The sequence below is a fragment of the Pseudoliparis swirei genome, chromosome 6 (genome assembly GCF_029220125.1).
Source record: "Pseudoliparis swirei isolate HS2019 ecotype Mariana Trench chromosome 6, NWPU_hadal_v1, whole genome shotgun sequence".
In the NCBI taxonomy this organism is placed as follows: Eukaryota; Metazoa; Chordata; class Actinopteri; order Perciformes; family Liparidae; genus Pseudoliparis; species Pseudoliparis swirei.
This window is the reverse complement of record NC_079393.1, coordinates 22,044,133-22,067,068: the sequence shown is the minus strand read 5'-3', so window position 1 is coordinate 22,067,068 and position 22,936 is coordinate 22,044,133. Positions and strand designations below refer to the sequence as shown.

The 22,936-nt window shown below is 43.9% G+C and overlaps 2 protein-coding genes across 2 annotated transcripts; both read left to right on the top strand.

The window, feature by feature from the left end:
- The first annotated feature begins 2,625 nt into the window (after positions 1 to 2,625).
- zpd (zona pellucida glycoprotein d) lies at positions 2,626 to 5,373 on the top strand. Its single transcript, XM_056416278.1, has 10 exons — positions 2,626 to 2,719; positions 2,861 to 2,912; positions 3,013 to 3,120; positions 3,602 to 3,810; positions 3,936 to 4,090; positions 4,297 to 4,411; positions 4,481 to 4,608; positions 4,685 to 4,868; positions 4,974 to 5,079; positions 5,252 to 5,373. The coding sequence occupies exons 1-10, from the start codon at positions 2,699 to 2,701 to the stop codon at positions 5,371 to 5,373; spliced, it is 1,200 nt and encodes a 399-aa protein (XP_056272253.1). The 5' UTR covers positions 2,626 to 2,698.
- Positions 5,374 to 6,370: 997 nt separating this feature from the next.
- On the top strand, positions 6,371 to 22,580 carry mmp15a (matrix metallopeptidase 15a). Its single transcript, XM_056417325.1, has 10 exons — positions 6,371 to 7,001; positions 8,760 to 8,908; positions 10,746 to 10,868; positions 10,956 to 11,278; positions 11,669 to 11,830; positions 15,996 to 16,402; positions 16,632 to 16,770; positions 18,762 to 18,912; positions 19,047 to 19,162; positions 19,972 to 22,580. The coding sequence occupies exons 1-10, from the start codon at positions 6,888 to 6,890 to the stop codon at positions 20,442 to 20,444; spliced, it is 2,157 nt and encodes a 718-aa protein (XP_056273300.1). The 5' UTR covers positions 6,371 to 6,887; the 3' UTR covers positions 20,445 to 22,580.
- Positions 22,581 to 22,936: the final 356 nt, after the last annotated feature.

Sequence of the window (22,936 nt, the reverse complement as noted above, 5' to 3'; positions counted from 1 at the left end):
TGGACCACCGCGCGCGCCACACACATGACATCACGGCCATCCTCCACTGAGGTCAGATGCCGATTGGCCGTCACAATAGAGTTGCAGCGTCTCCTCATATGAGTTATCTTCTTTTCTCTTGAGATTGTGTGTTTGTGTGTGTTTTTTCTTCCAATACATCCATTAGCAGAAGACCCGCCTCTCAGGTGTGTGTGCCGCAGCTGGTGTTGTGAATCAGGCCGATGACACACCTTTTCCAACCCGGCTATTTCACAACACCAGGGTGGCACCGCACCGCTGCCAACGAGGCGAAGAACGACGACTCGCTGCAGCCGAGGAAGACGATGCAGCGGCTGCAAGGAACTGCTCAGTGAAACACACACAATGATGCTTTTTAATACCTGGGGAAATTATTTCAGTCAACTGTTATGTTTGTTTTGCTGTACGGATTGTGTCTGTTCTCACTTGACTTTACATCTAATCACATTGTTTTCACACTTCATGATTTGGACGTTTTCACGTTCACTTGGAGATGAGAACCACTTCTGAATAAGATAAGAAAGGTTCTCCGAGAGACAGAACCAAGATGCGCTCACTTGTGAAATCTCTCTTGCCCTTTGCTCTCTAAATAAATAACTACCAATATTTCCCTCTGTTGATTTGTTATGTTTCTATTTGGTACGTGCAAAGTTGAGTTTGTAAAAGCACGACAAAATAATCAAACCATAAATGGAAATTCATGTTCGGTGTGCAATAATTCATAAGGGAAAGAGCAAGGCCTAAAAGGTGAGCTGTGAGGTTTCAGAGGAACAATTTAAATGTTAGATATGCTAATTTAAGCCCTGTCAGACAGTGGAGTGTTGGGCCCCTCATGCGTTGGATGGTTGATGGGAACCTTCAGAGTAGAAACAAGTTGGTTGTTGTTGCTCAAATGAACTATATCGTTGCATTTCTCCATCCTTTATGCAAACATACTTTCCCATCGGAATATCTGCAGACCATATTATGAGTTGATCCATCAGAAACAACAGGTTATATGCCAGGCCATCTGATTTAAACCTGTCTCATCGATCACGGGGCCTCCCGCGACTTATTCTGGCTCTGATGTGTCCAATCCAAGACATTTTGGTCTGTTACCAAATAGGAAGGTGGCCTGCGGGTCTGTCGAGTTCACACTGTTGGAAACACAGTGACCCACTTCAGGCTTTCTCTTCAGAACCTGTCCTCACGGTTTGGACCCTGTGAATAATTACACTGAAACAACTGATTTATGTTCCTTCTCTCACAAAGTGTCACTCTAGTTGCCCTGTATTGTTTATATGTTTATTAAGTAAATGTGGAATCCAAAAGAAAGCAGCGTAGAAATGTCCCAAACCAGCTCAGTATTTATTTGTAGTTTTATATGCTTTATATTTTTCTGTGTAGTTCTACTGCTCTATATTTAACTTTCCAAAGCGCGGAACCAGTTGTCACTGACAACAGCGACATCTAGTGGAGGTATTTGGTTCTATTTAAAACTATTGATGAAACAAGGCTATTAAAAGCTCCCTTTTATTAGAAAGCTCAAGTTTAAGGAATATGCATTGATACTTTCATTAAAAAGATTAGCAATCAAATCTTTTTGGTTATCAAGCACACCAATTGTGTTGCAGAGGAGTGCCAACAAACACAAAATAATCATCATACAATGCTTTTTAAAAATTGTGTGGCAGAGTTGTTAAGAAAATAACATGAAATTCAGATTTGTAGCATCTATTCTGAATAATACGATTGATTAACTTTCCAAGTCCTTTGAATATTATTTGTAACTATCCTCTCATATCTTATTTGTATTCATTCACATGTGATCTCATTATGGAAGTCAGTTTATTCGTATACAACTTGTATTTTTCTTTACTTTCTCTGGTTCTCGATTGTACATAGTATTGTGAAGTAAATGTTTCTTCATGCCCTTTGTAGACTTTTAGTCAGCCATGGATTTCCTCTACATCCTTCACCCAGCAGCTCCATAGGACAATGTTTGTTATATAATGAATGTGAACAGAATTGCCCCAGAGGCCTAATTATCGTCAACACTTTATCGAGCTGTTGTTTTTTTATTCCATCTGTAAAGCCTTAATTCTCTCAGCTGTTCTTATTTATACCAATTTACAGGAAGGTTCACTTAGCTAACGGAACAGTTAACCTTTCAATTATGTTGAATTAATAGGAGGATCATCACTGATAAAAAAACAAACCACTTGTTTTTTGTCATGAACATTCATAACAATGTTAACAATAAGTGTGACATGCTCCTTATTTATCCTATAAGTGTGTCAATAAAAGGCCCAAACTAAACTTGCGTCACAAGTGTGTTGTTCATTTCAGTGCTTTCCATTTTAACAGATGAATATTAGAAGTAGCCTACATGATTTGAGTGACATGGAGTTTTATTTTATCGTTTTTTTCTGTTTTAGAAAAAGCATAGGCTACAAATTTTGTTTTATTCTTCCATTAATTAAAATAACTTTTTAATCAATTAATGTGATCGTATATAATCGCCTGGGGTGGCTTTAGTATCCGATAAGGAGCGCACGAGCCCAAAGTGACAGGTGTTCGTGTTTGATGAGCAGCAGGTGTGAAAACGACGACAACGGAGGACGCGTCCTGCATGTGTGACTCACGACCTCACGTTTAAAACACGGACTTATTAACTACATTTATACGCAAAACTATCGCGATGATCCCAATCGGCTTAAAGGTGAGTGCAAATGAATACACGATGAGCATTATTGATCATTCATGTCAAACTAGTGTGTGTGCAGCTGATTGTCAGACTAGTGGAGGTTTAAAACAGCAACGCGACACAGTTTAAAGTCAACATGTTCATTCTTCACCTCAGCTGAGCGTGGCCCTCGTGCTCCTCTTCGGCTTCGCGTGCCACCACGTTGCGGGTAAGTGTGTGTCTCAGTGTGTGTGTGTGTGTAAGACGGTAAGGCCACGAGCCGCATCCCCTCGTCGTGTTGATTTGGTGTCTCTGCTGTTGCGGCTCAGGCGTCTGCAGAGTGGAGCTCTGCACCAACAGCACGCGCTGCGTGCTGTCCGCAGACCGGAGGAGGTGCAGATGTGCCAGCGGATATTATGCGGACCAATGTGACAAAAGTGGGCACATTGCTATTTGTTTCACTTGAAGTGTTCTTGTCTTTCACTGAAGAGTGTGAATGTATCCCAGAGGGGCTCCGTGGTGCAGACATGAACTCTAACTCAGTGTTGCACCTAATGCACTGCTTTAAAAGTCAAAATTGAAGATGTTTAAAAAAACAATATGTAAACCTTATATTCTACATTTACCACAATGCACCACACTCGTATATTAAGATGGCAGTATAAGTACTCATCTTTAGATTTTCTGTTATTTATTTTGAGGCGCTGCCTCTGATAAATAAGCTGAACTTTGCTGACATCAGCAGTCACGGGAGAGACGACTTTTCACAGTCTGAGAAGTATTGTTAAACAAATGTTTAAGCATTAAATTGCCTAAAAATGAAGGCCTGATTACTTTTTTAATTTCCTGTTTACAGTGACTGCAGATGTCCTCCCTGTGAATCCAGAGCAGTGAAATAACTTTCCTATTTTGTCACAGATGCCGACATCAAAGTGATGTGCGGCAAAGACTTCATGGCCATCCGAGCGAAAGAAGATTACTTCCGGTACCACAATGTGCCGCTGGAGTCGCTGCACTTGCCCAACAAGTCTTGTCGTCCTGAGAGGACGGTCATCGGCGGCGAGCTGTATTACATGGCCAAGATATCTAAAGATGATTATCAAATCTGTGGAGGCAAGCCGCTGATGGTACGACTGGAGCATGAGCAGAGATGCATGCCAAGCGCAATCTGGGAATATCAGAGTACACGTGTATTAATTCATCCCTGTCAAGTCTTTCTTTTTTTGTTGAACCCCTTTTTCTCTTTTTACAGAAAAAGAATCGCATCTCTTATTCCCTGAGCATGCAGTCAGACCCTCAGGTGAGGGGAAACATCATCAGAAACCCAGTCATTAAGATGGACTTCACGTGCGTCTATCCATCCATCAGAACCGTCAGCCTGCCTTTCCCAGTCCTCTACTTTTCCAGGTAAGGAAGGATGTTGACCTAAAAGGCTTAAATGCCATTTATTTATAAGTTGGCACTGACCTGGATGCTTGCAGTACTCAACAGGTGCATAAACCAGAGAGCCCTGTGACGGCCTCCTGGTTATTCACCGCAATCTGAAAACATTATTATTTAGTTATTTCAAAGTCAACTAATCGACCCTTTTCCTCATCTCTGCACACGTGCAGCGAGATGGTGATGCACGTAGAGGAAGTTGATGCCAAGATCCATATGATGTTGTACACGGACCAGTCCTATTCCCAGGCCTACACGAGTTCGCCAACCATTGAACTCCGAGACAAGGTAACCGCTCGTCCACCATCAGCGCGTTGACCCCGCTCTGATGACCATGTCGCTCGTCTCCGTGCCCAGGTGTACGTGGAGGTGGCCGTCACCGAGCCTGCAGACTTCTTCCTGCTCCGAGTGGAGAAGTGCTGGGCCACGCAGTCTCCCCAGCCCAACTCCACCGAGGGACTGTCCTACACGCTGGTCCAGAACGGGTCAGGAGCTGCTTGACCTCTGACCTCTGAACTCGCGCGCTGGGCCGACTCCTCACTTCACGTTCTCTTCGTGCAGGTGCGTGAGCGACGAGACACTCACCTTTCTCAACACGACCGCCGGGCAGTCTGGCCGCAACGGAGAGAGTTCCACCATCCGCTACAGCTTCGACATGTTCCACTTCATGACGGAGCCGCACGACCTCTACCTGCACTGCACGGTGGAGCTGTGCGTGCCCGAAGACCACCTGTCCTGCAGCCCTGTGAGCGCACCTGACTCGCCTCGTACTTTTAACCCTCGCTTAAAAGGCTGGGGAAACGGATATGAAATGCCTCAAAGATTTATTGTCTCTTCTTCTTCTTCACAGAACTGTAATTCGATCAGTAAGAGGGAGGCGGTGCGGGCCGAGCCCTCTGTGGGCCTCCTGTCGTACGGACCCATCAAGATAGAAATGTCCAAGAGACCTGAATTCAGTAAACTACTCCTCTCTCCTAGACTTCTGTCCCTGTATGATTGGGAGGTTATTGATTTGTTGGAACGTATGATTGGGAGGTTATTGACGTGTTTGCTGTGTGATTGGGAGGTTATTTATGTGTTCGGTGGTTCACTGGTAACCGCAATAATGCCTTTGGCGTCTTGTTTCAGGCATCCTGGCGACGGTGGTGCTGCCCGTAGCGGGTGTCTGGACTATGGGCTTCTTCCTCATCATCCTCATCACGGTGTTCAAGGCGGGCAGCAAGAGGCTCACACGGCAAGAGCAGCCCTGAGCACGATGGTGGTGGCTTGAATAAAATGTTGAAAAAAAAGCAGTCATGTAATTTTTTTTAAAATCCTGTCGAATTAAAGTTTATTGTCGGAAGTAACTAATATTATTGTTAAGGTTCCTTTCGTAAGCCCCAACTTTGACTTGCATCTATTTTCTTTCGGGTTGCAATGTCCTGGATGTTAATGTAGTCTTACATCGTGGTGTAAGAGTTGCAGCTCTGAATAATATCTTTCCACCTTGTGTAAATTAAATTCAAACAGTAAAGTAAGTAAAAGGAAAGTAATGCAACTTACTGAAGTGTTTTTAATTTACACATCTCGCATGTGTCATGGAAGCGTAATGACAATGGGCAGTGGTACTAAGTGTATTTTATACATTTATATAATCTCTCCCTGCATAAGAGTGACACACGATGTCAACTGAAAGTGGCTTTTAGTTTTCCTAGATCACCATCCGGGAGGAGGCTGCTGATTGGAGCTTCCGTGTGTCCGGTAACGACACCGGAAGTCCAATTTACATTTTTTTCTTAAATCATGAATTATGTCACCTGTGTGCTTCAGCTCCTACCAGCAAGTCTGAGGCAGAAGTCTTATCACTAATGTTATATCTTAGGCTACTTACTTTTTTAAAAATTGTAAGTATTTTTGTAACTCAAGCAATCCGAGTCGATATGAATAATTTTCTGCCGAAATTATATTCACTCAATAGTTTGATTCTGTTCTTTGACTAAGTGAAATGGTTATAACTTATATCTGATAGGTAATGTTATAGTTTGTATTTATTTAATCACGGGTATAAAAATAAAACCTTTAAATTATACAGATTATTTATCATTCTTATCATATATTTAGTATATATCGACTTTAAAAAGCAACGCGCCTCTGACTCCTCGTGTTGTTGTTTCCTGGAACAACAGCAGATGTCCTCCTGGCCGTCTGATCCGGATCCTCGGCTCTTGAAACGCTTCAGATCTCTGATCAGACCTCCTTCCTCTCAGCTGTCTCACATATTTACACTAACGCGTTTCCGCTCGAGATGAAGGTCCAAGACGCGCGTTGGAGCTGAAACCTGATCGCTGCCACTCGCTTCCTTTTGGGTTTCTTTCCTTTTGTCGTGTGCAACATTTACGCAACAAGTTAGTCACTTTTCGTAAACTAAGTGCAGAGCCCGAGTTGGCTCTCAGTGCGAGGCTCAGCCATTGTAGAGGTCGGAAAGGGGCTCGGTCTATTTGTTTGCCCGCCGGCTGCAGGAACACTGGACGAGCCATGAGGCTGCTGGCCCGGGACACATCGGACTGCCCTCGACCGGGAATGGATTAGCACGATCTAAATTCCGGTTTTGTTTTTGTTTTCTTCCGAGGGTTTGTTAATGCACCTTTTTATTATTTGCGTCCCATGTACGATGAGTGTTCCTCTGAGCAGCTGAGCGCGTAGCCACTTGTTGCGCAGGTTTTTGTGAAGTTCGTCCCGTATTCCTGCTGTTTGGCTGTTTTCTGTCATCACTGCGCAACACATCATGAAGAAGACGGCAGCCAAACAACCCTGGACCCGGATCTTCATCACCCTGTCGTCCTTCTCCCTGGCCCTGTGCAGCGCAGCGGCCCCGGAGGAAGACGGCTTCAGTGCGGAGGTACGGAGTCTGGCTCCCGGTGCACTTCGGGATGTCGGTGGTCACAATATTACATTTCTGCTATCTGTCATAATATTTATGCAGAGGAACTTCTGTACGCAATGAATTACAGAAATATAACTTCAGAGGTTGCGAGTGCAAATCTTCATGATTGTTTTAGAAAAAAACGTGAAAGCATCAGGTGGGCTGCTGCCCTGCAGGGACCCTGTGACCTTTTGACCTTTTTACAAGTAACATCAGAGTACATGAGGTACACACATGAGAGGAGAGCAACACTATCTATCTGTAGGAGTGTGATTGGTGAAGTCAAGTCAACCAAAGGGTTGTAATATAATTAAATGATTGTTTTTTATGTTGGAATCCCACTTTAAAAATGATATGTCACATTTAACTAAATTCACACTTAGACATTTAACATTTATGACCAGCATTCAAGAGCAGAGTTTAAACAACATCTATATTTTTAACACTTACGTATAGTTTTAAGCAGAAATAAGGACATTAGAAGTGTTTATTGATGTATTTACACATTGTAACTTCTGAAGCTTACATAACTGGGGTATACACAGATAATGAATGAACACAATATTATTATATATCAGGATGAATAATTGTTCTTCACTCTTGTGATAACACTTCCTGTAATGAAGATTATGATTTGGAAGAAGTCTTGTTATTTGACCTTGAGTCTGTAATGTCTAAGAGACTGTTTTAAACCGGCATAAAGAGTTAACTAATGCTTTATAACAGTTAGGATTGGTTCATATGAATGTCGTACAGTTTGATTAGACATGCGCTATCAATCATTCACAAACTGTTTGTACAGCAGTTACAGATGAATATAGGATGTTGTTCTATTTTTAAAAGTCCTGATATCTGCTTACAATTACATTATACTATGTTATTAAGTATTTTAGCTCTTTCCTACAGATGCGCTGCTGCTTTTCTTTCATGTTACCACATGTTAAACACCCAACTCTACATCGGTTGAGACTTGTCATGCTATGCAGACGTGGTCTCTGAAGGATTTGCTCTGTCTGTCTTTGTGTGTGTGTGTGTTTGTGTGTGTGTGTGTGTGTGTGTCTGTCTGTCTGTCTGTGTGTGTGTGTGTGTGTGTTGCTCCTGGCCTGTGTTCATCCTGTGTATGAACGTGAGTCTCATGATCCAGCTGTGTGAGCGGGCCCTCGGAGGTGTTTTGGCGCTCTGCCGTTGAAGCTTCATCATAAAGGGGAAAACTCCAAATTTCCCTCAGGTTTTTCCTCTAGAACTATATTCCCGTTTCCCCGGTTACGTGGCTCTGAAGGCTCAACATCACTGTCGGCAAGCACGAAACAAAGAGGGGAACTCTAGCATTCGTCATTAGACTGCCAGCCTCTAACTGTCACGTGGAGGACACACACACACACACACACACACACACACACACATGCAGAGTTTTACGTTTATTTTACAGTTTTATTATTATCCTTTTAGTTCTCCGGTCTCCAGTTCTTCCTCCTAGTCCCCTCTCCTCCTCATCTTGGCTGTCAGAAGGCGAGTGTAATGAGAGAGCGGGAATGGCGTCATGTTAATTGAAGCCATCTGGTTTCTATCTCTTCCTCCTCTTTTCTTTTAACTCCTCAGACGCCCCCCCTCCGGTCACCAGACAGTGGATGGGCACCACGGTCGTGGCCGTCATTGTTTCGTCACACGCTAATAGAAACCGACGCTTTGAGCCACTAGACAATGCACAACTGACTCCTCGCTTTGTCCTCACAGGCGTGGCTCCGTAAGTTCGGCTACCTGTCTCAGGCGAGCGGTCAGATGTCCACCATGCAGTCGGCTCAGATTCTGTCCAAAGCCGTCAGCGACATGCAGCGCTTCTACGGCATCGCCGTGACGGGGGCGATGGACCCGGCCACTGTTGTGTAAGCGTGTTATTGTTCTGCAGCATCACTTAACGTGTGTGCGTGTGTGTGTGTGTGTGTTGTCACTGAATTCAGAGATCTTGCAGGAACTTTTAAAGCATTCAGGATTTGTTTAGTTTTTTTAACATTCATTTGCATTGTATTTTCTTATTAAGTTTCTCATTTTCTCTGCATTCGGTGGTGTACTTTAAATAATTGATGGCCACGCGTTGTAGTTTATCATCACTTTACTTAACAAACCAAGCATTGTGAAGTAATTTGTTTCCGAGCCTCGGCTTTCCCCCGGCACACAATAACATTGTCAGATGAACGTGTTGGTATTACCAGTGGCTCTTAAAACAGTGGCAGCTTGTAAGAACGTTTTATGCCCATAAGGTCTGGATTATAGTTTTACTTTTTTTGTATCGCATCTTGACTAATGAGCTGAGTCAGGGTATTGTTTTCATAAGCCCACATTAATTGGGAAATGTGATTTTTTTTAGAGCGTTGGATGCAAATATTAATCTTCGTGTGTAACTGTAAAGCTAGAGCAGCAGGTTAGCTTAGCTTAAGACCAGAGGGGAAACGGATATCCAAAGGTTACATCGTCTTCCTGCCAGCACCTCACAGATTAACACATAATATAACTGTGAGTAAAAACTGAAGTGTAAAAAACACACGTTTGCAGCCTTCTCGTTAAACTAAGATAACAAGCTGCTGGATGGAGCCTCATAATTTTAGCTCAGGGCAGCTTGGGGCAGCTCAGTGGGAGGGGGGTCCTGGGCCCTGCTGCAACCCGCAGGGGTTTGTGGCTCTCCTCGCCTCCCCCATTAGTTGCAGAAGTCAGTGTCCTTGAGCACTGCACCCCCCTGTTTGCTTTTGCTTCTTCACAGCCCACTGCTCCTTAATAACTAAGGATGGGTTAAATGCAGAGAACTAATTTCCCCTTGGGGATTAATAAAAGTGTATATTCTTCTTATTCTTATAATAAAAATAGGCCAACAGATATGAGAGTTGGAGAAAACGCTTCTCATCCAACGCTGTATAAAAAGTGTACTTCCCAAAATGTTGCAACCTAACTGAGTTTGTTTCTTGATATTTACAATGTTCATTATTGCTTCCAAGGCAAGTCTTGACTGAAGTGTTTCCATCTTTGTGAGGATTCAGGAAATTTTTTTAGAAATTACAGTTATAAAAACAAATCATAAAAATACAGTAGAAAGATTGAGCTGATGGCCATTATGCTGCCTGTAGACATGAGGAAATGCTGCACTCAAGCTGTGCAGCTAACTGTGTGTGTGTGTGTGTGTGTCTCTCTGTCTCTGTGGGTGTGTGTGTGTCTCTCGCTCTGTCTCTGTCTCTGTGTGTGTGTGTCTCTGTATGTGTGTCTCTCTCTGTCTGTGTGTGTGTGTCTCTCTCTCTCTCTTTGTCTGTGTGTGTGTCTCTGTCTGTGTGTGTGTGTCTCTGTATGTGTGTGTGTCTCTCTCTCTTTGTCTGTGTGTGTGTGTGTGTCTCTCTCTCTTTGTCTGTGTGTGTGTGTGTCTCTCTCTTTGTCTGTGTGTGTGTCTCTGTGTGTGTCTCTCTGTCTGTGTGTGTGTGTCTCTGTCTCTGTATGTGTGTGTGTGTGTCTCTCTCTCTCTTTGTCTGTGTGTGTGTGTCTCTGTGTGTGTCTCTCTGTCTCTGTGTGTGTGTGTCTCTGTATGTGTGTGTCTCTCTGTCTGTGTGTGTCTCTCTGTCTCTGTGTGTGTGTGTGTCTCTCTGTCTGTCTGTCTGTGTGTGTGTGTGTCTCTGTGTGTGTGTGTCTCTGTGTGTGTGTGTCTCTGTGTGTGTGTGTGTGTGTGTGCATGTCTGTGTGTAGGGCCATGCGTCGGCCTCGCTGTGGCCTCCCAGACAGAAAGGCGGAGGAGGTGGATGACGGCGCGAGGAAGAAGCGCTACGCTCTGAGTGGACCGCAGTGGGGCAAAGACCACATCACCTACAGGTTCACAGCCGTGAAATGTTTTTAAAAAAGCAAACCGTGAAGCAGGATGTTCCACCGACTCTGACACACTTTCTCTCCTGGCTCCAGTATCATGAACCAGCAAATCCCATCGTCGCTGGGCGAGGAGCTGACGTACGAAGCCATCCGCAAGGCCTTTGACGCGTGGAGTCGGGTCACGCCGCTCACCTTTGAGGAGTTACCCGCTGAGAACAACATCAGCATCAACAGCAGCCGGGCGCAGCTCGCTGACATCCTGTTGCTGTTTGCCTCTGGTTTCCATGGTGATATGTCTTTGTTTGACGGCGAGGGGGGGTCGCTGGCCCACGCCTACTACCCCGGACCGGGCATCGGTGGGGACACACACTTTGATGCTGATGAGCCCTGGACACTGGAAAACCACGACCCAAAAGGTTTGTGGGCGGATTCCTTGTGGAAATCGAACCTGTGACTTTCTGGTAGCTGCATAACCGCTCTCCCATTGGCTGGTGATCTGTGCTCTCCCATTGGCTGGTGATCTGTGCTCTCCCATTGGCTGGTGATCTGTGCTCTCCCATTGGCTGAGATCTGTGCTCTCCCATTGGCTGGTGATCTGTAGTCATGTCTCTGAAGGTCAACTGGGCTGCAACCTGAAGGGTTAACACCTCTTTGGTTCATGTATGTCTAGAGCACAACTTCAATTCACATGTATATTTAATATAAATGACTGCATCATATTCCATGTCTTATAGTTATTACTGTTACGCTCCTTTGTTTACACACATGTGTTTGACGACTACGTGCACACCTGTGTGTCACCGCAGGTATCGACCTCTTCCTGGTTGCGGTCCATGAACTGGGTCACGCTTTGGGTCTGGAGCACTCGGATAACACCGGTGCCATCATGGCTCCTTTCTACCAGTGGATCCACACACACAACTTCACCCTGCATGAGGATGACATCAGAGGAATACAGTACATCTACGGTAAGATGCACACACTGCTACACCTGTTGAGACCACAACACTTCTTCTGCTTGAAGCCAACACCAGCGAGTCCTTTAAATGTTTAGTTATTGCAAAGATGAACGTCTCACTTCTGAAAGTCGGCTCGCTCACCTGCAGGGACACACAGCAGTGTGTGAAATCAGTGTGAGGTCGCAGTGCAGACGGTGAGCTGTCCTGTGATGTTGAATCAGATGATCACATCTGGACACTCGTCAAGTGGAACCGAGAAGCTTTGCAAAGAAGCTTTGTGCCGCCCGCACGCAGACGCCAGGGACCCCCCCCCGACCAGCATGTAGAGCATGTCAGTCGGATGTTCTCAGGCCTTCCCCGCATGAATAGATGGCATTGTTAATTGACAGATGACATCTTTGTGTGTGTGTGTGTGTGTGCTGTGTGTAGTTGTGTGTCTCTTCCTGCTGTGGCCCTGTTATTAGAGGTTAATTAGAGGCCCAAATGCTCATTTGTGTCCTAAACTGCAGACACAGATTTATTACAGAGCTTGTTTACACTGAACGACTGTTTCGGGATTTATTTTGCTTTAGACAAAAACATGTTTGTTGTTCTTCATGCGTTTCTTTACTGTCTGTTGTGTTGTCCTAGACACATCTCTGATATCACATAACAAATATAAAAAATATAATGAATGCATTGGCCTGTTGAGCTGCCGACACGAGACTTCTGCAGTAAACTAGCGGTTAAAAAGAATAGATGCTGCTGTACCGTTATGTAAATGTTTTGACTGAAATTACACGGTAACTCCTTTTATCAAACAGATTTAAATGACTGTTTGAGAGAGAAGAGCTGGAGAAAAGAGACCTGGAGAGTTTAAATAGAAACCCACTTGTAAACTTTGTTGGAAGGAATAAACATTTGAGTTCCTTTGTAGAGGTTTGTTGGCCTTAAGTATTGAGGGGAGAGACGGAGAGTCTCAACTGTAAAAGGTCAGTTATATATAACTTGTGAAATAATATCAGGAATTCTTAGTATTTAAATACTTTGTATCAAATACACTAATATTGCTTTAAGCCTGTGTCTTGATGTGCAGCAACAAAGCATTTAACAAAAGGGAAGATTTAAAATGATATAAAGATAAAGATGGTTAAACTAAAACTAATTTACTTTAACTTTACAGCTGTGCTTATCAATATTTTTTATATTAACAAGGAACCATATTGATTTAACAACTCTGAAGATCCTCTCAGCTTTACACAACATCTTTGCATCTTTCAGCAACTTGTTTTATTTTATTTGAATGCTATGACCTCCAGCTGTTCTCAGCTGAGCAGCTGTAACAACGCTCTACCTGCTCAGCACTGAGCAGCAGTCGAGTGCTGACGTGCCGCCTGGTGCTCGAGGTCATGACCTGCAGCTCTCACTCCGACACGCCCTGTTGACGACATTCTTCTTCTACTCCTGTTCATCTCTCTCTCCTCAGCTGAGAAACGTTTTTTTACCCCAGAGCAGCGGAAAGGCTGCTCTTCTTTTCTAAGAAGATTTGTCGTGCCATTGACGTACAGTTTATGACTATGAATACACGGGAGATATTTTTATATACACTACCGTTCAAAAGTTTGGGGTCCCCCAGACAATTTTGTGTTTTCCATGAAAACTCACACTTTTATTTATCAAATTAAAAGAAAAATAGTCAAGACATTGACAAGGTTAGAAATAATGATTTTTATTTGAAATATGAATTTTGTTCTTCAAACTTGTCGCTCAAAGACAGGCCAGTTTTATAGCTTCTCTCACTAGCATAACTGTTGACAGCTGTGCTAACAGAAAAGTGTTTTCAAGGGTTTTCAAACCCTCCGTTAGTCTTCTAATAACACAATACCATTAGAACACTGGAGATGGGCCTCTTCACACCTGTGGAGATATTAAAACCAGACGTTTCCACCTAGAATCGTCAGTTACCACATTAACAATGTATAGAGTGTATTTCTGATTAATTTAATGCTATCTTTATTGAAAAAAAACCTGTGCTTTTCTTTGAAAAATAAGGACATTTCTAAGTTATTTTTTCTTTTCCAAGTTACCCCAACATTTTGAATGGTAGTGTATATATATATACATATTTATATATATTTGTGTATATATATATATGTATGTTTATATATGTGTATATATATGTATATATATATATATACATATTTATATACACATATATATATATATTAGGGCTGTCAGCGTTAACGCGTTAATCTATGCGATTAATTTGGCCGCGTTAACGCACTAAAATATTTTAACGCAATTAACGCAAATTTTTTTTTTTTTTTTTTAAACCGCGGCATTACGGTTTGACACTGTTTCCGTTTTTAAAACAATTATTTCTACGCGAAAATAAGGAGCAGAAATCAGTTTAACTCGTGGATGAATCAGTCAGGTTTCCTCCTGCTCCTCCTTCCTCCCGTCTCCCCCTCTGATACACAGAGGGACGAAGGGGCGACGTGTCAGGACACGCGGCGCGGAAAAAACTCGTCACACGAAACCTTCAACGTGATTTGTCAATCCGTTTGTCTGTCAACATTTCGGGAAAAAAACAACCAATGAACACTCAGTAAATCACAAAGGACCTCCACCACACAGGTAAAGCTCTATAGCAGCCTGTCAGTCAGAGAACCAGAGAACACGGCGCGAGGACAATGAGCCTTATTTCAGAGCTGAGATTGTTCTGGAATGTTTGATGTATAACACGTGGGGGTGTGTCACATGCAAAAGACTTTAAACAAATTTAATTTATTTTGTAAAATGTATAAAATGCCCCCAGCCTCCAGAGGGTGAACGTGACATATTTGAATGTCAGTCAGTTACCAAGGCCACTGGTTCTGCTGTTCAGTGGTAAAGATGACAGGACCAATGGGGTCTCAATATATTTTTTTTTTTACTAATCTGATGTTTCACTGAAGAAACAATTTATCATCCACGATATTAAATACCTCGCTGGCACTGTATATGTAGGAGCCTCTTTGAAAACACAGCTCTGTGTGAAGTTTTGTCTTTAAAAAGAAGGAAAACACTTTTAAGCGCGATTAATTGCGATTAATTAATCGCAATTTCTAAATGTGCGATTAATTAGTTAATTTTTTTTAATCGATTGACAGCCCTAATATATATATTATATATATATATATATATATATATATATTTGTTTGAAATGGATTAATACTACAAAGTGGAGTGGAAAGTTCTGATTCCTGTGTGTTAAACGCAAACAACATCTTATCTCATTTAACCCTCAAACAAAGTAGGTGTTGAACACAGTGGAGCAGTTAGTGGCTAAAGAGAGAGACGTTTCACTCAGGAGTCGGTCGAGACCACAACATGGATACAAGCTGAAGCAGCAGCTGCCTGCCAGTGTACGGGGTGTTCAGTTGGGAAAGGTGGTGCCTTCAGGGACACTCTGCCAGCTGGGGACGACCCTTTCTGGTCCTGTGATGAAAGCAGCCGACTAATACGTCTTTCACGTGCTCCTGAGCTTTCCCAGGCTAAATACTGTGTTCTAATAAGTCCTTTATTATGTGTGACAGGAAAATGAGACACACAATCAAACCGAGGCTTAAGATAGATAATTCATAGGAAACTGGTCATTTGAATTCCATCTTTTACAGACTAACGCTGCATTGAGACATAAAGAAACGACTTCACAGTCTCTGGCAGATTGCTGATTAAACTCACGCCGATAGCTGAGTCACTGGCCAACATCAGCCCTCATATATTCCGAGCAGTATTTCTGGCTCGGTGTAACTCGATCGGTCTTCAAGCCCATCAGCTGTCCGTACATATTACATAACTGGCTGCAACTCTGTGTTTTCCTCTCTTAGCAACCAGCAGGGTTGCTTTTTCCAGAAAGCAGCAGCTCAGTGGCAGTCAATCAAGTGAGCTTAGAGCCACATCATGGAAAATGAGGTTTCCTTTGTGTGGCGGAGAGATAGTGATAGAGGGGACACGGTGAGGAAAATGGAGGCGAGGATGAAAGTAGACATGATTGGCGTCTTGTGCCCGACAGACGGGGTAATTATTGCATTTCAGATGGAATGTGTTGATGCTTTTCAGGTGAGGATATGAGAGAAGTGAAGAGGGGAGGACAACACATGTTAACTGTCGACCGTTTCTTATCCGAGGCTCTCCGTCTTTTCATCCTCAGGCCCGCCTCTCCTCGGGGATGCTCCACCCACTTCTCCTCCGGTCCTTGACGACAAACCCAAAGATGACTCTCCCACTTCCCCTTCTCCTCCTGAAGACGTGCCCCCCTCTTCTTCCCCCAGCGTCCCTCGACCGACCCACGGCGGCCCCAATACCCCGGCCCCCCCGAAGCCGACTCCCAGCCCCACCTCCCCTCCTCTCCTCCCCACGTCCGCCCCCACCAACCCGCAGCCTGAACCGGAACCGGTCACCCCGCACGTTAGAAAAGATGTCCCGCCTCCTCCGCCTCCTCCTCGGACTCCCGCCCCTCCCCGACCTCCCAAGCTGCCGGACAACCACGCCCCCGATATCTGTGACGGGGACTTTGACACGGTGACCGTGTTGAGGGGGGAGATGTTTGTTTTCAAGGTGAGAAGGGAAGAAGTCTTGGTTCTGTTTGTGCGTGTTTATTTCAGGGGATTGGATCAAGTGGTGGATCCAGGAGCATGTCGCTGGTGTTTTTAAAATCCCTGACCTCCTGACAGGAGTTAATAAATCTATGAACTGACACAACCTTGCTCAAAGGTCAAACAACATTCTCGTCATGCAAGTGGAAGTGAACAATAAATCATTCTGATGATTATCTTTGCTTGTATAGGGTCGCTGGTTCTGGCGTGTGCGGAGGAACCGGGTCTTGGATAACTACCCCATGCCGATATCTGTCTTCTGGATCGGCCTGCCGAGTGACATCGACGCGGCCTACGAGCGCCACGATGGAAGATTTGTCTTCTTTAAAGGTATAAATACCAAAAATGTCGAATCTGTTAAACTCTCACTTTGCAAACGCAGCATCCGCACTTCAAAACCTTTGTAGAAGACCAAGCAGAGTCCTTTAGAGCAGTGATTCTCAACTGGTGGGCCGAGGACCCGTTTTTAGTGGGTCGCGGGCCTCTGCCTGGGCAAATAAAATTGTAAACAATTATTATTATTATTTATTTTTTTCATCCTGTGATTTTATTTTGAAGGGACTTTTTCTTGCAGCACAGTGTCGTTTTTTTTACCGGCTCGAAAAGATAATTTTGTAAACATGAATCCTTTTGAATCGCACTTTTTATTTAATTTATTTTGAATTTGTGGAAAAGCTGCTCCTCAAGACAGTGACCTTTTAAATAGTTCTCATAGATTCAGTGAATGTGTTTTCTCAGTTAAAGTTTGGTCATTTGAGTCTTTTTTTTTTACTACTTCTTAGTTGTTGGACTTTTTTTGTTCGAGCATAAAAACTGTTGAGTTTTTTTTTAAATGGCAGAAGATTCTTAATTGTTATGCATGTTGTAATACCTCGTGTCCTGAAGATGCACGTTTAGTTTTTTAATTAAAATGCAGCTTTTATAGAAATAGTTCCTCTCTAGCATCGCCACCAGCTGGTCGTTTTGATATATCATTAAACTTGTTTTTGTGTTGGCATACATATTCTGTCTCCAGACTATCTCCGGTTCAAACTGCAGCATATTTTCATGAATTCATTTGAGAAGTTGAGAATGTTCCGCTAGTTTGGGGAGCCAGACCAGTTGAGAACCACTGCTGTAGAGGCTCAACTCGTTGGTGAAGGGCAGCGCATGCAGCTGGTTAGTTTCTGCAATGTTTTCAGCTGAAGCCGAACTTGGAGCCATTTGTTTCCTATAAACACAAAAAGGGGAGTGAGACACAAATCTGCTTTCATTCGAACCAAGCAGACTAAAAGGAAACAGAGCAAACTCAGCATTTTTTGTCCTCCACACAATGTGACTCACAAGGAATGATGTTTATAATCCAACACAGCTATGACTCTCAGCATGTGGCAGAAAAACACACAGCAATGTAACTCTGGAAGTTATATTAAGAACAGTGATATTTCCTGCTTCGACAGTTTGACAACATGTGTGCAGATGGACACTATTCAGTCGGTGTGCATTTCCATGTGTGTAGAGCGGCGTCCCGGATTTCACATTTGTATTTCAGTGTTTGTATCTGCCCTGAATGAGGCCTGTGCAGCGTGGCGGCTGTAGCAGGCCCAGTATGTGTCTCAGTCCAGCTGAGCCCCAAAAGGCCTCACGAGAGGGTTGGAGGATTGCATCAGCCTTCCCAGCTCTCTGCTCCAGATGTTCACAGCCGCACAGCGTTCACTTTTACAGTCGTATACAGGGATTTGTCATGCTTTGCAGAATTTTCTAAGCTTTTGATCACAGATTATTTTGTATTCCCTGTTTCTTTAACTGAATTGATGGTTGACGCTCATTACCATCCATAGATGATGCTTGTAAACTTGATTTGTTGTCATTATTCCTTCTTTTGAATGCTGCACAAGCTGATTTTAGAGGAACGCCTTTTTTGGCGTCTTCTCCAAAGAATGTTCACATAGATATTGTATCAAACCTTTGCAGAAACGTTGATCATATACGTCCAAAAGAAATGAACTACTGTAGTAAACATCATATCTGGTGGTTAAAACAGGTGTGGAGAAGCCCCTGTGCACAATCTTAGCTATTGGAGTTCAGTACAATGTGTTGAACTCAACACCTGGCAGTGGAGGTGGAAAGTGGCTGAAAAGTGTGTCCAAAGTTTAGGATTAGAGAAGAAATTGGCTCCCACATGAGGAAAATAATTATTATGCCCATTTCGACCTTATCCTTACTGCTCTTCTGGCCATTGCTTTTCTTCCATTGCTTTGTTCTCCCTTCTTGACCGTTTCTTATATTCCCCCTCTTGTAGCTGGGTAACACATTACAACTGGATACTTTTGCCCCTGCAGATGACAGATACTGGGTGTTCAGGGAGGCGGATGTGCTGCCGGGATACCCGCAGCCCTTACATGCGTACGGACAAGGAGTTCCTGCGCACAAGATTGACACAGCGATCTGGTGGGAGCCCAACGGACACACGTACTTCTTCAGTGGAGACAGGTACACACTGCATTACAGATGCATGCAACGTGATCTTTACACAGTTAATGATTACATGAGGAATGTAGACAACGATTAACCACGACAAAACTATATGCATCTCTCTTTGTATACATCTTCCTGTCTGTGTGCAGATACTGGCGATACAATGAGGAGACCCGCACCACAGACCGTGACTTCCCCAAGCCCATCGACAGATGGGGCCGGATACCTCCATCACCCAAGGGCGCCTTCCTCAGCGACGACGGCGGTAAGTAATGACTTTCAATTCAGCAAATGGAGCCTTTATTTGGAGGAAAGAAACCGCTCCTGAATCATGAGAATCACATCCGAGTGCTGTGCAGAGTGTATTGACAGCAGGGGATGAACATGAGTGAGTGAGGAGGGAGAGAAAGAGGGAAAGGTTAGTCGGTGAAATTGGGTGTGTAATCGACGGAGAGGGAAAAAATGACATTTTAGGCTGCAGCAAGCAGAGCGGAGGGAAGGGTGAGGGGATGAAGGGAGGAATGAGAGCTCTGGTTTGAGGGTTGGCCCGTCCTACCTTTTGGAAATTAGATTTGTGGCAGAGCTGCTCTAAATGCCGTAAGTCAGATTCATCTCCCTCAGAATGTCTCTGCAAGTCTGGTTTCACTACAGAGCTAAACTTACTCCAAGAAATGAACCCAAAGAATACCAAGAGGAGTGTATTTGTACTTATTCTTACATCCATTACCAAATCTTAATGCATGTCAGTGGTTCATGCTTCTTTCTAGTTTCCTATTAATATGTTTTAGGTATAGTCTGGTATTGTATCGAGCTCAACTGGTCCAATACATTCCTTGCTGTGTTTTTTAATCTCACTGAAATGTTACATACAGACTGGAAACAGGGGAAATGGCTCGCCCTATCATCTAAATGATATGTGTTTGTGTATTTGAAAGTCCTTATTCTCTCTCAGTGACAAGTTCAGAGCCGAGACACCAGATATCAACACTGCACATATTCTACAGTGTGTTGACATCATAATCCATTGTACATGAGGTGGATGAGTTCATTCTCCTTTGTGTTCCTCTCATGCAGCTTACACCTACTTCTACAAAGGCAGCAATTACTGGAGGTTTGACAACCACAAGGCGGAGGCAGAGAAAGGCTACCCTCGCTCCATCCTGAAGGACTTCATGGGCTGTGCAGGAGCCTCTGACCCGAAGCCCGACACAGACACTGAGCAGGAGCCAAAAGACAAACCAGTGGACCCCACCGACCGAGGCCAAGACAAAGAGCGCAAAGAGCCAGACGTGGGCCGCGACAAAGACAAAAAGACGGAGGTAGACCAATCGTCTCCACCCGACGGCACCGAGGAGGACGAGGTGAACGTGGTCGTGACGGAGGCCGACAATGAATCAAAGGTCATGACCCTGATCATGGTGATTGTTCCTCTGGTCCTCATCCTGTGCATTCTCGTCCTCGTCTACACCATCCTCAAGACCCTACAGAACAAAGAGACCCCGAGGGCCTTGGTGCACTGCAAGCGCTCGTTGCAGGACTGGGTGTGAGGCTCAGAATGAGACGAGATAGAGCGGGTGTTCATCATTTGGTAAAGTCGTCACAGGCGTCAACATTTGTACTTATGGCTCCGACGCAGTACTTAAGTCTAAAAAAAGTAGAGGATGAGTCACCGTTTTGGGCTCCATCCGTCGCTCATGTGAAATAATGCAAACATGGTAAAGCCGGTGCCTGCGGAGCTGCAGTGTGCGTCCCCTTCCACTGGCTCTTGACATGCCTCCGAATGTCTGAAAGGGTACTTTTATTTCGTCAAAGAAAATCACGTTTGTTCCGTCACAGCTTCTACAGCAGACACGCAACACACGAGGACGGTTTCTATTCATTCCACCTGTACACAGGAGGGACCAGTGATTTATTTGTAATATAAATGCAGACCAAATCAAGAATGCACATACATGACACCGAGGCACACACACTGTACATAGACACAAACAAGATTGCTTATGGCTACAATATTAACTACAGAAACTCGTGCATTAATATGACAAGTCTTCCATACGGTTGACTACGGGGCCTCAAGCAAACTTCTCTTAGGTAAGGACAGATAATTTGCACTTTTGATTCTTTTTTTTTGTCACCTTTGTTTTTGCTGAGGTTGCTTCACTGCAAATATGTGTGTGTGTGTGTGTGTGTGCTTATTAAACACACTAACACTGGCAGAAGAAGCACATCCTCCGTCCAGCGCAGGAATGTCAGACAGCTGTGTGCGTCCGTGACCACGGAGCTCCCACCGAGCTCATTATGTGCCCTCTCTCTCACGCTCACGCACCGACATCACATGATCTCGAAAGAAACTTTTAACTGCACTCATGTGTGCATGCGTGTCCACATATGCAGACACACACACGCACACACACCAAGACTTGGAGACCACTTACCCAAACAAAGGCACACAGACACGAGGGCTCCGGCCTCCCCTCCTCCCACCAGAGAGCAGTTCTGACTGCACCGCTAACACACAATGCCAGAGGAGACGCATTGATATACGCCTGTTGGATTAAACACACACTGAACAAGAAGATTTTATAAGTGCTGTGGTATTTTACAAATGATATCCAGCTCGGCTCGACCCGTCAAGTTTTTCCTGCTGAAGCTAAATGGAGTCGAAGCAAATGAAGTGAACAAGGGAGAAGCCTGCAGGCGAAAGAGGATTGGGTGAGGGTCTGGTTTCCATTAAGCCCACATGCTGCTGATTTATTAGTGTCAGGCATGAGGAGAGCAGAGAAGAGAGAGGGGAGTGGGGGGGGGGGGGGGTGAGAAGGAGGTATAACATTTAATGGTGGGGAGAAAGGGGAAATGAGAGAATGAGATGACGAAGGAAAGAAAGAAACGGGGAGAGGCACATAATGAGGAGGGGAGAGGGAGGGCTCTGCCAAAGTGTCCTTGCCAGTTTTCTCTGGAAAAGGAGGAGCAAGGGAAAAAGGGAGGAAGGATCTCTGGGAGGAACAGCGCTGGCGTTGTGCCTCCTGACCTAGATTGGGACACATAGTCCACGCCTCCTTTTCAAGTCTTTTTGCTCAATTGTCATGAGCTGGAGATGACTTCCTTTGCGACCCCCTCCTCCTTCCCGTATTCATCCTTCTCTCCAATTATTCTTTTGTTTTTTACCATTTTAAATCCATCTCTCTCTCTTTTTGCCTCAATGCTGTACCTTAACGCACCAGATGTGTTCATGTTCTTCTCCACTCTCCTGGAAAGTTAGCTCAAGCATTTAAAAGCTTCTTAATGCACAGAAACATCTGCAGAAAGTGTTCATTGAGTCTCCCCTCATCTGTCTGTCTCTGCCTTGCTTGTGTCGGTGTAAAGCCGCTATTGACCTGCTCATCATTAATCTTTTACTTGTGTCTTTACATTGTGCCTATATTTCCTTTTTGCCCGTAATGTGCCTTTTTCTGTGAATAATGGGGTGGCTTCTTTTGTTACTACAAATAGCACAATGAATTTTTTTCATGTGTTATTTCTTTTTTGTATTCTTATTACTTGTAGTTTTGTAAAAAGTGTTTTGGATCAGGTTTTCTGTAAGAACAGTATGAGATAATCACAACGTTGATGCATGCAGGGCATGTTCTGTAAGCCTGTGTAGAGTATGTTACGGTTTTCACAATAAAACTTACAGCTAAAAGCCACTCAAGTCTTTGCTGCAGTGTTTGGCTTCATGTGATTGTAACTGCACACCCATCATCAGATGGGCAAACGTCAAGTTCCATAAATTAATTCTACTTTTGGCCACAAGAGGGGATGGTTTCTTCTAAAATCTTGTAAACAAAATCTTAACAATGTTCATCAGTTTCAGCACAATATACACAATGATGATAAACTAAAGTTGAAGCTCATGCAAAGACATGTCTGTGTTCACAGAAGCAGGACAAATGCACATTCACTAAAACACTGTGCATAGGTACGATTTGTAAGTAGTTGTACTGTTGAGCGATTTCCCTTTAAACTTCATTTTAATATTTTAAAAGCAGTTTTATTGAGAAAT